The sequence below is a fragment of the Micropterus dolomieu genome, linkage group LG23, assembly GCF_021292245.1.
Source record: "Micropterus dolomieu isolate WLL.071019.BEF.003 ecotype Adirondacks linkage group LG23, ASM2129224v1, whole genome shotgun sequence".
NCBI lineage: Eukaryota > Metazoa > Chordata > Actinopteri > Centrarchiformes > Centrarchidae > Micropterus > Micropterus dolomieu.
The window spans coordinates 34,511,068-34,526,511 of NC_060172.1; the positions used below are offsets into that span (position 1 = coordinate 34,511,068).

The following is a 15,444-nucleotide window of genomic DNA, read 5'->3' on the forward strand; positions in this document are numbered from 1 at the left end:
TGTGATAGTAATCAGCTGAACCCACTCGCACTGTGAGTCCACACAGCTTTGACAAGTGGTAACGTAGACCTAGCTGCTCTGTTTGTGATTGTAAGCTGCACTTTATCAGAGCCACTGAAGTTAACGTGTGTGGATTTGTGGTAACATGCAGTCTGAAATTGCATCCTGCCAAAGTTTTGACCATGAGCAGAACACCTGCTGAAACACAGGAGCTATAAAAGTCCAGGAGTTTATAACTAAATTAAAATTTTATAATTTATCATTGAGGTGAAAAGGTGCCACAATCACATTTCAAGAGGTTACTTCCCCAAACAAAGACACAACGAGGAGGGAAGACTAAATCATGACTCAGCAGGGATGATATTACATGAGAAAAGTTGATCTACAGGAGAAACAGTTCTGAAAGCAGCACAGAATGACTGAGAGCTGCACTGACTTTGATTCAGTTATAGTTAAGCTATAGATTTTGAATTGTCACCTGCCACCTGAATTTTGTGTTTCTCTTTACATCAATAAAAAAAAAATCACCATAAACTGGTGCAGAAAAAATCATCAGGATGCAGGAAATAAAGTGTTTAATGTTAAAATAGTCATATAATTCAGCATAATAGATTTCTTAAAAATAGTGTTAAAATTTCGTCTCGTGTCGATCTCGTGAACCCAATCTCGAGTCTCGTCTTGTGGGTTAAGTGTCGTCACACCCCTAGCAATAACCAGTACGATACATCATTTACATTTACTGGTAAACTTTTCTAACTGACAAGTCAACTGACGACTAATCAAATAAAAGAGGTGAGGACTTACAGTGTGTGATATCAGGAGGCCCATAGGGATCTGACAAGTAGACATTGGTGGGCTTTCCCACCTTTAAGTAGACCACATCTGACGTGTTCTTCAAAATAGCCACAGCTTCTTCATGAGACACTTCCTCCAGACTGTAGTTATTCACCTGTCCAGACACAGATATACAGTAGTCCTTGTTTGTTCAATCAGGGGTTTTAAAGGCTCCGTTGTGTTTCCTTACTGCTCAATTCAGATTAGTCCAGTGTGCTTGTGGCCTTCAGGAGACTGGACTATGACAGATGGTGTTCGGGTGAGAACACAGCAGTAGGAAGGTAATTAAATTAAGCTCTGGTTTAGCAAGAGGGATGCCCTCCTCCTGAACAAAAAGCTTGCTGTTACTCTACTGAGTATGCAGGTTACCACTTTCTTGCTTTCTAAATGTTTGCCAGAGACTCATTTCATCACTTCATCATGTAGACGAAAGATGCAGGAAGAATGTTGTCAGCAAGTACATTTCCTGATTAATACACTGCATGTTAATGTACTGTGTACAGTGTAACCTGGTTCATGGAACAGCCATTAGTCTCTTCGATATCTGTCAATATAATAGTGAGCACTGTATTAAAATGATAAAGATGCAGAACAGGTTCAGGTCCTGCTGGTGAAACCAAACAGTCATCATTTGTCAGCACACCAAAGCAAAATGTTATACTCTAAATATACTTTTGTAAAAATATGATATTGAATATGATAGAAGTAAAAAAAAAAGACTGCATTTGTTAGGTATGTATAAAGACATTAGAGGCCATCAGGGACTGTATCTGAGCTGTGGAAGTGTACCTTTAGCGTCACATAACTACGCTTTGTCACTTTTTCTGAAAGCGTTGGTATTGGACGCCCTGAGATGAGAACGGCTGTGCACCTTCATACTATTGCCATTGAACTAAATGTTATGGGTGTTTAATGTATTTAATTTCTTATGTTTTTATCTACACTAAGTGATCTGAAACAACAAAATCACCACAGAGTTGAATAATCTCATCTCAGACACAACAACAATTCTAAGCTTCACAAAGGCCATGTGACTGCTGTACTGCATTACAGTAGAGAGTAATAGTGATTCCACTGTGCTGGCCAATTTTTTTGCCATTTAATATTCCGCTGTGTGCTGTATGTTTCCGCTGAGATTAATTAAAAACATACTGTATTTTCATATCCTTCTCTCTTAACACAGAATTCATTTATGTACTCACCATTAACAACCTGTCTCCAACTTGTAACCGGCAATCTTTCTGTGCTGCCCCGCCATCAATGATCTTGGTGACGTATATGCTATTGTCTCCAGGGATGTGCTGGTTTCCAACTCCACCTGCAATACTGAAGCCAAGCCCTGTATGTGTTTTTGTATATGTGAAAATAGTTGGTTAGTTTCTGGGTTGTGTGTACGAAATCAGACACTATACTAGCACTATTTGATAATGTGTATTATTATGCAAATATGTATGCAAAGAGAATTTGCTTTTTTTGTTAGAGGAACCAATTTTTCCATATTCAAAACATGCTGCAGTGACCACTTAAATTGAATCAATATGATTAACACTCGCCAGGAAAGTATTTACATGAGCATCAACCGCAGGATAGAAATGAATATTAGTCACAATCAATCTGTGTGTGATTGACTTAGCACGACTGTGTGTATGCGTTAGTCTGAGCCCACCTTTTGGTCCTTTGATGAGTTTGATCTCAATGATGGTCTCCAGCATTGGCCTGCGGCGCCGCACATACAGCCGGACAATGGAACCGGCAACCTTCAGGGCTTCTACGGCCTTACTGTGAGAGACCTCTGACACATCTGCATCATTCACCCGCAGGATGCAGTCGTTTACTCTGGGAGAGGAACAGTGTGGATTAGTCATAATTATTAGCAATAACTAAGAGCAAAGCTGCAATCACACTATTTCATTCTTTAAATACTGATGTGTCCAATCTGTGCAGGCAGATATAGAGCAGCCATTTTGGGAAAAGTGTTAAACCTGATGGCTTTTTTTGAGAGTCAAGCTCTTGCTAAAGTTGCAAAACTTCTGCTTTTATGGAACTACATGCTGTTGACTATTTTTATTGAGTACCGTTGAGGGCACGCCCCTCATCGGTCTTTCGTTAAATATAACAGTATATTAAGTAGTTGAAATTAGCTCTACCTTGACAACATTAAAAGGCATAAATAATGTTATTGTACATGAGTTTCAGATTAAGGCAATGTTGTGCATGTTATTCACTTTTTTATGTATATGTAGGTCTGTGAAGCGTGACAGAGAGAAAGAGTGAGTGTGTGCATGTGGGCGAGCACATGAGTGTGTAAAAATGTGAGAATTTCCCTGAGGTGTCAACTGAAACATCCATGTCCTGGCACTCAAGGACACAACTCTCCTGGGGGTGCTCATAGAGACCAGCTGGGGCCCAGCACACACGCACACACACACACACACACACACACACACACACATAATTACATGCATACATACACACCCACTTCCACCTGTGAGTGAAAAAATGACTTCCAGCATAAAAAAAAAGCTTTATACTGTATTTATCTTTCTTCTGTTACTGTTTAAGTAGATAAACACAGAACTCATGTTGGTGATGACTACATGAACAAATAGCCTGTAAGCCTACTCTAAAAAAGCTCTAAATTGTGAGAAAAGTCTAAATAAATGTAAATGATTCAGAAATAAAATGGTGGGGTTGCTGTGGGTTTAGTCCTAACTACATCCATTCTTTTGCCTCTCTCTCCTAAAAAAACAGACACATTTAAAATGCTCCAAGCCATCCCTTAAACCGAGCCAGTGCACAAAGTATGTGCACTTAGTGCTCTGCTACAGTGTCTCAGAGCAGCGACAGGAAGGGTGTCTGGCTTCTATAATGTTCTATTACCAAATTCCTATCAGGCCTCCTTCCTCACCCAGATTAGACTTCCCCTCCTTCCATAATGCATTTGTCTTGCTGCCACCTTGGAGTGGGTGACCATCAATTAGGCTAAGTGTGATTTATGCCAGGGCCCGCTTCTTCTGCGATCTGTTTGAGATTGACGCTGTGCATGCATGATGCTCCTCTCTGGCATCTTTGATCTGACAGTAATGCTCCAGAGCTGTAGCTTGGAAAAAGAACAGGGACTGGCCTGCTACCAAAAACAGCATTATCAATCACTGCTACTCTAAAAAGGTGGGAATACAACCAGGGCTGGACTGGTAATCTGGCATACTGGGCCAAAAAATGGGCCAACGATCGGCCCATAATGCATGAACAGCGGCCCATTGCGTAATTTTCTATACTGACACTGGTCCGGTCCAATCACATCTCTTACTAGCCCCCACCCCCTCTGCTCTCTGTTTCTTGCGTTAGGGTTAGGAAAAAAGACAAGGCTTAGTGCCCGTGTCCACCAAAGCGTTTTTTTCTGAGGCCAGCATCTTTTTTCAATTCATTGCAATGGGAGCGGCGCGTTTTTACGAGCTTGTGGTGGTACTCTCCGAGATGTTTCCTCGCCCATGTCATGAACCCACATACAGCGAGGCCGTCCTCTCTTCACACAGAGCAAGGGCCAGAGCAAGTACTCTACTCTGTGTTGACATTTTTACATCCAGTAAAGTTAGGCAGAACTACTTGCAACAAATGTATCAACCAAAGTAGGCGGAAAACCTGCCAAAAAGGGCAAAAAACGCTTTGGTGGACATGGGCCCTTAGGGATGTGGAGGTGCAGTGGTGTACATTAGTGGCTCATACACCCTTGCATTACACAAAAAAAGCTCCAACATGTTCTAAATTCAGTCAAATTGTGACTCTCTAGTTTCATAATTAAAGTCAGTATTCATGTTTATTACTAAACTAGCCACTAGATCCAAGGTGTCAAGTAGGGGCGTTTTCCCTCAAGTAAGCCTTTTACTCCAGGACAGTGATGAATGGGCTCAGGTTGTGTCCTTGCCTCCTTGATACACTACTGTAACAAAGGATCTGATGGACTGTATCCACATTCCTTTGTTAATTTAATAAAACTGTTTTAGATTGTGGGTCACCCTTACAGTCGCTTTAGTGTGCAGACTTTCAGAGATCAGTAAGTGCTGACGCTGCAGAGTACTGAAGGAAATAAATGCCAGTTGGTTTGTTACTCTTGAGAATAAATAAACAGAAGTTTAATTTGTATAATATTGGCTTCTGGACAAAAAGTTCATCATTTGAGAGTTCAGGATTCATTTGTTTTATACAGGATCCACAGAAAAACAATCCTGCTGTATAATATCTCAACTATTTTTTCTATGAAAGATTTCTGAGGGTAGATTGTAAGTGGTCCCCCCCCCCCCAAAAAAAAGTTCCTGTCCAGTGTGAAAACTTTTCTAGTTATCTCTTATTGAAAACCTTGGTGGGGAAATGTAAGTGACTGACCTCAGGCGTCCATCCTCTGCTGCAGCTCCTCCAGGGATGATCTTGGTGATGAAGATGCCGGGGTCGTCACCGATATGTGGATTATCTGTGCCTCCGGCAATGCTAAAGCCCAAGCCTGAGTTACCCTGCAGCCATGGAAAGCAGTCAGTGACAACAGGGACTCTGCAGGCAGAGTTATTTTCTATGTAGACATCAACTGCTTGTTTCTAAGACAGTTTGAGGACACTGTCTGCAGTGGAGTGGATTAGCTGAAACAAGACCCCTGTTGCTGTTTTACTTTCAATAGAGAGAAAACCACCAATTTTTTGTTACTGTTAAATTGAAGCTAATCAGACATTTATTTATAAGTGCCTTACAAGGTTCAAGGTCATACAATTTATACATGATAAAAGACAAGTATCAGGATATGCTAACAATAATGACAGATAAACAAATACATTGAGAACTTACATGAATCCCAGAATACACTGATAGTATCTATTGTTGCTTGTAAATCTCTCACTTTACTGGTGATTATATTTTGTTCCTCAATTGTAAGTCACTTTGAAGAAAAGCATCTGCTGAATGAGTAAATATAAATGTAATCTTATTTATATGTTTATTTTCTCCCCAAACAGAAATATGTGGATATATTTTTTCTAGTTATTAAATAATTATTTTCTAGTTTTAAGATCTGCCAAGGTGCAAGTCCTGCTGGTTGGGATTAACTGATGCACAGGAAAAAATACATCTTGTGTACTACTTGACAGCACCGTGCAAACATCTAAAAGCCATCCTCGTAAGCATCCTCATTTCATAGACATTGGTTTTCTAAATGCTGACATTTAACACTTTTGAAAAGCACAAGTAACTGTTTCTTTAATAGTCAATGAAATATTGATGCATGACAGGACAGTATGGCATTATACTGTCACTGCTCTCAGCATAAGTACAGTAGTCAGAGGTGTACAGTTTGCCATTACAAAATTACTCTGGCATCCTGTTGTCAAGGTCACGGCCTCTCTCCTGGCTCTTTGTTGTCATGACACTACTATAAAATTATGTATTTATAAGACAGCAGGATCACACAGTCTTTCAGAGCAGAAGCTGCACTTTGTCGGCTCTGCAACTAAAATCCCCAGGATTCCCACTCACAAAATGAAAGTCAAGCTTTGATTAAGTTGTTCGCTGATGGGAATAGCAGCTTCTCTTGATTACAGTTTCCAGTGAGCTTCCCTGGAGGGCCTCACTGCCTGAAACCACTACACAAGATGGGTTTGGCCATCATCTGATGGCTGATAATAAATACGGAAGTCCTGGAGTAAGGATTAAGGTTGACTTCTGTCTCCAATGCCCCAGTGCAGGCTCCCCTTGTTGATTGGTGGTGTTCTGTTGGTTGGGCTTTGTCTCTGCTCCCCACTGTATTGGAACTGTTAAAGCTCTTTCTACTCTGTGCCTGTTAGGATCCACTTCTGCAGATATTTCCATCTCTCTTGGCGATTCATTGACGAGCTTGTGCCAGCTGTGCTCTGCTTTAGCACACAAATCAGTTCTTTTTAGAGTTGTGAGGGATAAAACTGTTTCATCCTATTTGCCTTTATATCAAAAATCTGCATGAATTAATTATTAAATTAACTTCTAACCAGTCAGATGCTTAAGTCAAATGGAGAGTTTTTTCATTGACTTTATGACTATGTATAAAAGCCATGTTCAGCTTAAGTGTCATGATCATGGAAATCTTTTGTGGTGTTTATACATACAATAAGCTATTTCAGGGGGTGTGCCGTTTTGGCCATACAAATATGCAGTTTAATTCTTGTCATTGCATTTGGTGGAAAAACTGTTCTAAAGGCTAGTCTGAGCAAAAAGTCCCAACTGTTCCCACACAATTCATACTAGGAAAACAAACAACTCTTCCCACATATATTTTTGATAGTAACTTATGATTTACACACAAAGTAACAAGCCACACTGAGAGTAGATCCTCGTGTGAAGCAGCAGGGATGTTTTAACTTTACTGTGTCATTGCCTTGCGTCTTATTTTAAAGCCTTCAAGAGACCATGTCAGTACACCACAGGGCTGAGGCACGTTCTCATAGATTTTCTGGGGTTAATCACAGCTGAGGGATCAAACATACTCACCCGCTCTAGAGTGATTTCCTCAAACTCATATTCAATTTCTGTGCCATTGACCTGAGGAAACATAAAACAGATTGTGTCAGGACACCGACTCCATTTTCTGTCTTTCAGACATTGCTATAAACTATTAAATTGTACAGTGTATTACATAATTTCTCTTAAGGTGGAGCCAATAAAATAATAAGCCCCACATTAAGTGCCAGTTAATCAATATTAGCTATTTCTGCAACATGGAGGTGAGCTACAGAGGAGTTTCTACATTCTGCAGGTCACTGAGATGAATTAATATAATGATAATAATGATAAATTAATCTGCTGGTTGTATTGACCTTCTGCTGAAAAAGATGTGAAAATTAAAAAAGACACAAACATTTAAACTCACATAAGGAACGGAATCCAAAGTGTCTGTGTTGACGATTATCGGGGCTGGGCTGGCCTGTAAGAGAGACAGAGAGAGAAGTAGGAGATAAGGGGGAGACTTAGGGTTTTGAGAGAGAGAAGACCGGGCCCACCACTGTCCTACTTTCCATAAAAGTATCCAGGGGACAAGCTTGTGGATTGCTGTAACATCAACAATTTAATAGACTTCCATTTTCTGGATGGCACCAGAAACACTCCCCTCTCATAGACAGCACTCTGATACAGTTATTAAAGCAGAATGGGTTTAAGACGAGAGCGGGATGGGAACACAGGTGGATGTAATCAGTCTGTATCATGCAGATTTGCAAGTCTGACACCTTACTGATAACAAAGACACTCAAAAATTGTGATAATTTATGATTCTACATGGCAGCTTGTATTGAATGCCTGGTAAACATAAATGTTCAAATTTAACGGCACCAATGGAAAGACTGTCGAAATTGTGCAGTACGAAATAAAACCAATGTCAAACAGTGACCGCAAAATGCTTTCCCCTGATGGCCTGTAGAAAATGAGCAGATGGTTAAAGGCAGGACTCCTGAGAGAGGAACTGTTTTGGCTGATGAGAGCAGTGACCGGACATCAGATTAAAAGCAGCTCAGTTTACAGCACATAAACAACGAGCCTGATGTATGAGTCCCCCTTCAGAAGATGATGCCCAAGGTTATTTGTCCCCACAAGATAAATAGAACTCAAACAAACAAGGGCAATAAGAAGAGAAAGGGATAATAATTCTTCTGTGAATGATTAAATAAAGTTACCTAGTCCCGTCACATATCCTAGGCTGGAAACACATTTTACGTGCGGCGTTATGAGCTTGAAGGATTATCACAAAAACACAGATTAGTCACCGCTATTGTGTAGTCCCTCACACACTGTATACCCATGTACATTTGAGTGACATGATGCTGTAAAAGACAGGAAGGTTTGCTTTGTCATCAGGCCAGTGACGGCACTTCAGTAAGAGTCGGTCTGCATTAATAATGTTACCTTTTCTTAACATTCATTTTAATTCATTTAACCAAGCCAGTTATATTTTCTGTTATGCTGAAACAGTTAAAAATGCAACAATATTAAAGAAAATTCAAACAAATTTATAACAGTTATCTTTTGTACTCTATTCAACACTGTATGCACATCAGACCAATGAATGTCCTCATTTGGAAAATCAAGTTACAATTTATCTGATTTGAATCTGAAGAACCAAGTAGTTTATTTTTGTCATCAACAATAATCCAATAAAAAAAACACCATGGGATGTGCTTTTTGTCAGCTGATCTATGAGATGCGCAGCTCAGACACACCTCAGTAAAGAGCATTTGCCATAAAAGATGAAAACAAACCAAGATAACAAAAAAAAAAAGACAGAAAGAACAACAAGTAAAACAACCAAGAAAACTGAGAAGAAACCACAGGCCACTTCATCAAGGCAAGCCAAAGTGAAATGTCAATGACTTATTATCAAGTCAAATGCATAATGCAGTGTGCCACTAAAATACTTCCCTCAGCATGTTTTCACGCTTGGTCTGATTCAGCTATCCAAATGAGCTCAAATCAGTTAATCAGTATTGTTGCAGATTTGTGAATACAAATCAGATTCAAACCTCATTCTGCAATATTTGTTGAAGGTCTCTGTCACCCCAGTTAACTTTCTGCTCTATTCTCTACCCCACCAAAACAATGAAAACCTCTTAACTGTAAGACTAAAATGGAAAAATCCCATCATGGAATTGGAGCTGGTTAATCCTAAATTGAATAATAAAGCCTTTATATTTATTTAATGCAGTAATTGTACCCACCTTTTTACATTTGGTTATTAGTTCTACATTTAATGTCACACAGTTTGTTCAGGACATGCATATGCAGTATCTCCCTGCTTCATTCAGAAGCATTTATTCACTCATGTGAATTATTAAATTACTGTGGTTCATTCAAATAAGCAAGTTGGAATTATGTGCGACTCTGAACATTACAGAGACAGACAGTGACATAGAGACTGACTGACTCAGTGAATTTAAGAAAAAGAGAAAGATTACAGTAGGCCGGCTGCACAGGATTGCAAAGCCAGAAACTGATTGAAGTAAAATGGTGTTGCTGAGAGGAATGATGAGAGGGATTAAGGCGCTTCTGCTTGCCATACACGGACACTAATCATATGTATGAATGCACAGCCATTCTCAGAGAGAATCATCAACAATGGACTCAACTCTGACTTCCAACAACACACTACAACGGCACGTGAAGCCTTTTTTTACTAAAATTTGCTGCCAAAATTAGATAGATTAGATAATATAATTAGATATTTACTTCTCAGACAGACACTTTCCCACAGCTATCAACAAGTAGCTTTAGGAGCAAAACTATCAACACTGAAATCAAATTTTTTTTTATTGCAAATAAAATAAATTTGCGATTAAAAAATGTATTAATGCAAATCTAAATGTTTTTTTTGTGAATCAAACGTTTTGCTTTTGAATGCTAAACATTTTTTGAGCTGCAAATGATGCAAAAACATTAGAATTCCTTAATTGCGTCATACAGTTTCACTTCTTTGCACTATTATTCCCTACAGTACCTAATACCACATAACATGTATACCACTGCCACTATGAATCCACATGTCTGTACACACAGACCAACCGAGAGGTAATGGCCACTCGACTGTGCACATAAATGGCATGCTTAACTGCACTTCATTTCTCATTTCTCTTCTTGTTCATGCTTCCTACCATCACCTGCCTCCAACAACGCATTATGCCACTGGTCCAGGAGCATTGCAACACTGTGTATGTTATGTTAGGATACTTTCATGGAGCTGTAAACTATACCATTCATAATATCATAGCCTAATAATATTGAATTTTCAATCACAATTCTGCCAGTGCAGAAAAAAAGCTGTATTAATTGGGGCAGCATTCCTACATGGCTAGTTTCATTCAGCAAACACCATCTACCAAAACATGTGAACTGTTTTCTAATTTCTAAACCCTACAAGTTGCCACAATGTTGTCTATTTTGTCTTTTTGTATAAACCTTCACTCTGATATTGTGCTAAAGAGATTGTAAACAACACATTCTCAGTTGAAAAATACTGAAGCTCTTACTGGATGATGAGGAAGGTGTAAAACCCTTACTCTTTTAGTGAAAACTGTCATCAAGCTGCAGAAACCAACGATGCACCATCAAATTCTTAAGATATTACAGAGTAAGTTGCTTGTATTTCCATAGTCGAGTGCTGAGCTCTTGTTGAGTTTTGCTCAATAATTCAGTGGCACCTCTATGTACACAGTATAGTGGCTCATGAAAACAGGGGAATGGTTCAATAATTCACAAGCATCTCATGTAAAAATAGTCAAAACGCAATGTGAGCAGTTGATGCTCTATTACACTCTAACCATACTTCTATGAAGTATGGTTAGAGTGTGGGGGGCGGAATGGAGGAGTGTGATGGAAATGGACAAAAGAGATCAGCTACTTCTGGTCAGCAGAGTCTAATTGAAAATACTGAATCATCATTTTTCTCTTCAACCGTAGCAAAGAAAAACAAAGGAAAAATAAGGAAGGACAGCCAATTTTGGCCTTTGTGACAGATATTAAAGGGGGGCTATTATGCCTTTGCTTGTTTTCTATCATATATATAGAATGTTACACTGTCGGCCGTTCATAAACATAGTTAACAACAAAGTATTTAAATAATGAGGTATGTAAGTATGTAAGAGTTATCCCTGTGAGCAAAAAGCTCAGGCTTCAGACTGCTCTGAAAACTAGGTTTCCAAAGTTCTTTCTGCCTTCGTGGCTAGCTGACGTCCACTTGGCTTGGATGTCCTACAGTTCCAGCACCGAAGTACAGGGACACACCCATAAAGTTAATGGACCACTCTGCTCATAGCACTATAGCAAAGTGTGGAGAGGTCTGGCCATGGACTGCCTTTGGAGGTTGTTCAAAATGTCTTTCAGCAAGTGCTTTTGCGTTAGTGAAGGAAAGTTAATTTCTTGATCGATGAATCTATTTATTTGTGGCTAGTGACTCAATCAGCTAGCTGACTCTGCCAGGACTGTGAGCTTGGAGCCCGGCCCTGAAAACCTCCTCCTCCAAGCAGTCCAAAGCTCCGGTGCTAGTGGCGTGAACACCATCCCTTCCCCTGGTGCTCAAGCTCCCTGGCCAGTCAGCTATGCCCCAGTGTCCCATATTTTCCAAGTTAAGTTACTGTAGCTTTCATAGCCATCGAGCTCACCCGCAAGACAAGTGGTGTGCGTTATGTATGTATAAAGAGAACTGAGATACAGAGTCGAAAGCTGTTCAGTGGCACACAAACCCAAAAAAGTTACATTTCTATGTGGAAAATTACCCGGATTGTCTGCATAGCATAGAGCGAGAGCACCAGAGAGCTGAGCTGGCTAACTTCTGGTTTAGTCCTCTACTAACCTTGAACGGGGATAGTACAGCTATTCTAAGCTTTCCAAATGTTATCGGACCGAATGGATCGAATTCTGATAGCGAAACGAGTCATTTCGCAGGGGGTTGTGACTCAAAAAAAATAATTCACAGTTTTACAGCCACTCCTTTCACAATGTAAGTCTATGGGTAAAGGTCTTTTGGGGCCACTGTGCATCACGTGATGGACACAGAAGTTGTAATTACACTGTCTGGCCACTATGCCAGATTGGCTTACTTCCTTTGGGCTTGGTTACAGTGTCTCTCAAACACGGGTAAGTATATTCAGCTGTAGCCTGCAGACGCGAAGGAAGTCGAACTTCCAAATACGTTTCGCCCCAGAAGACGCCGCACACAATACGTGATGACGTTTATCCCGGCCCACGTACAGTATACCCTCAAGCTGCGGTTAGATTTATGTTGACTGGTTAATTTGTGGCAGAGAGACATGATTGTTTTTTTATGAAAAGATTGCTATTCATTTTAAAGACTTTTTTGAAACAGAAAATTATACAGTCTGAGAATAGTAAAGAAATTAAAAGAGTTAAAATGTGTTTGTTTAACTTTGTTAGGCGATATCCCTGTGTCATGCTTTATATCTTGTCGTTTGCCAGAGCCATTAATAAGATTTTATTATTATATATTATTATTTAACGGCTCTGGCCAAAACAAAAGTACACAAAACGACAAGATATAAAGCATGACTGGTTTTGGATAAAGATCTTTGTATGAGATTAATTCAAGATTCAATAAAGAAAAAAAAAAAAACTCCAGCTGCTGTTTTATTATGTTTTCCTAAGCCACCTTTCGAAAGTCAGAATGTCATGGGGGTGCTGAGTGCAGGCTGAGGACTGAGGTGTGGATCCAAATGCAGAGGTAGGCGAGGTGGTTGCAGTTCAAACTAAAGATTTTATTCAAGCACAAACTAAACTGAAACAGGCTTACATGGAGCTCAGGGCAAAAGTCCAAACAAAGGTAATCCAGAAAAAGGCAAATCCAACATAAAGACAGAGTAATCCAAAACAGGGGAACAAACCAGGGAACAGAGCACAAGGCGATCAATATCAGACGCACAGACGTGACAAAGACTGAAGAAACAAGCAAGCAAATATACACACACAGGAACTAACCAGCGGGGTGGGAGCAACACAGGTGAAGGGAATAAGGACCAGGCACCGCAGACACACAGTGAATAAGACAGAGAGCAACAGCAAGGAAACCAGTCAGGAAACTAATACAGAACAGAATAAAGAATAAACCGAAAAGACTAGAAACACAAGCAGACACAGATCCAAAAACAAAGGCAGAAGAAACAAATAAATCATCAAGACAACAATATACTAACAACAGGAACAAAGCTAGACAAAACCACCAGGCACAGAAGACTACAAAATAAAACAGGAAGTGAAGTTCACGGAACACACAAGGACAGATCTACCAAAGCAAAACATGGAACGACTGCAAAATCAGGACATGGACAGGACCAAACTAAAACATGGACATGAAAGACTAAGGACAAAGACACAGACCATAAGTAATAAAACACAGAAGTACATCGACCAAGAAAACACTAAACATGAACTAAAGCACAGGACTAAGAACTACGATGAGAGACAAGGCAGTTACTAAGAAAACTTAAAGCGAATTAACAAAATAATAAACTAGACTACAAAACTCCAAACCATGACAATATCAAATAAACACAGGAAAAAACAACAGCACAAAACCAAATCCTAACACAGACTGTATGTTCTTGTGGTTCAATGGCAGCAGGACTGCCTTTAAATAAGAGTTTTGACCAGGGGCGGACTAGCACAATAATTCAGGCTGTGAATTTGACTCCATCCCAGGCCACCCTGTTCACGTAAACCACCAGACCGCTAATTTTGTGGATTTACCCTATTTGTTGGTGTAACGGGTGCCAAACTAGGTACAGATTTGGCCACTATGTTCATCTGGGAAGAAAATTACCCACATTATACAATACAAACATCTGGGACTGACAATCTGAACACTGAGTTTTCACTTTCCTAAAAACTCCAGTGAAATAGCCTTGGCTAGCTACACCAATAATGGCACATATAATTGTACAAGGCTAGACACAAAAAACAACACTTAGAAAAACAATGAGTATGAATGTTGAAATTTTATCTTTATATTCAAGGATTGCGAATATATGTTAGCTGAAAAGTAACAAGAAATTGTATTCCAGAAAAGATGTTTGAGGTGTTTAAGACATTTACATTTACTCATTTAGCAGACACTTTTATCCAAAGTGACTTACATTTGAGGAACATACAAGCATCCATAAAGTATCAATACAGTAAGACAATGTCTCCATTACAGCAGACCACAGAACACTGAATCCCAGCTGTTAAAATGAGTGAAAGAGCGCAGCCAAACAGAATGTATTAATCAGATTCAGTAAGAATGTTTCTTTTAATAATATATTTAAATGGCTTGGCCAATGATAGCCCATTGAGCAGAACATTAAATGACTACTGGCAAAACATCCCAGAATAGCACAGAAATTTTGTTTCACACCTCTATTTTTCTCAGCACTTGAGAATCTTGCGTCTCTGTCTTTTCAACAAATCACTGATTGCTTTGGCAATCAGATGCAGATTACAAGCTTGGTTCATTGCTCTGATTTCTGATGAGATGAACTTGAGGCCCGGTGGACCCAGTCACCCTTGAAATCAATTTCATCAGTGCTATCAAATTTTCCATATTTTTCCATATTTGGAAACTGGGTGTGTGCAAAATAAACACAATCCAACGAAGGTTAAAAATCAAGGGCAACTGGACTTGGTTGAAGGTACTGGAAGACGTTTCGTCCCTCATCCAAAGGACTTCTTCAGTTCTGACTGACTGGCAGGGAAACTCAGTTATTTAACCTCAGTGGGGTCGTTTGCCAGGGTCATCGATACCGCTGTTTCATTAGTGTTCCTGGTTGCTGTGACGACAGTCGTTACAGTCGTTAGGACTACCTGTGGCCAAGACTGAACGACCATCGTTGGTATCTTCACCTGAGGCCAATAGGTTACGTTTGTTGAGTTGGGAAGTGATGAAAGGACAGCATTGTAAGTGGGGGATAAGTGGTGGCGTAGACCCCCTCCCCTGTTCAATGACGGCTTCTCGACCCTGGTGTAGATGGCTTCCTTGACACCTCTTTCAAACCATCCATCTTCTCTGTCTAAAATGTGCACCTGGTGGTCCTCAAACGAGTGTCCTCTGTCCTTCAGATGTAAGTA

The 15,444-nt window shown here is 39.8% G+C and overlaps 1 protein-coding gene across 22 annotated transcripts in view; it reads right to left on the reverse strand.

Moving 5' to 3' along the window:
* The window catches only part of dlg2 (discs, large homolog 2 (Drosophila)), a 247,198-nt gene that overhangs the window by 35,290 nt on the left and 196,464 nt on the right, over window positions 1-15,444 (reverse strand). For all 22 annotated transcript variants that reach the window (XR_006823055.1, XM_046039060.1, XM_046039061.1 and 19 more), the window contains 6 exons: window positions 7,718-7,771; window positions 7,339-7,389; window positions 5,218-5,342; window positions 2,501-2,670; window positions 2,037-2,173; window positions 805-949 (listed from right to left, as the gene is read on the reverse strand). Coding sequence is in view for 21 of the 22 variants with exons in the window: in XM_046039060.1 (XP_045895016.1) it covers window positions 805-949; window positions 2,037-2,173; window positions 2,501-2,670; window positions 5,218-5,342; window positions 7,339-7,389; window positions 7,718-7,771 (682 nt within the window). In the remaining variant the exon portion in view is untranslated. The remainder of the gene's footprint in view (window positions 1-804; window positions 950-2,036; window positions 2,174-2,500; window positions 2,671-5,217; window positions 5,343-7,338; window positions 7,390-7,717; window positions 7,772-15,444) is intronic.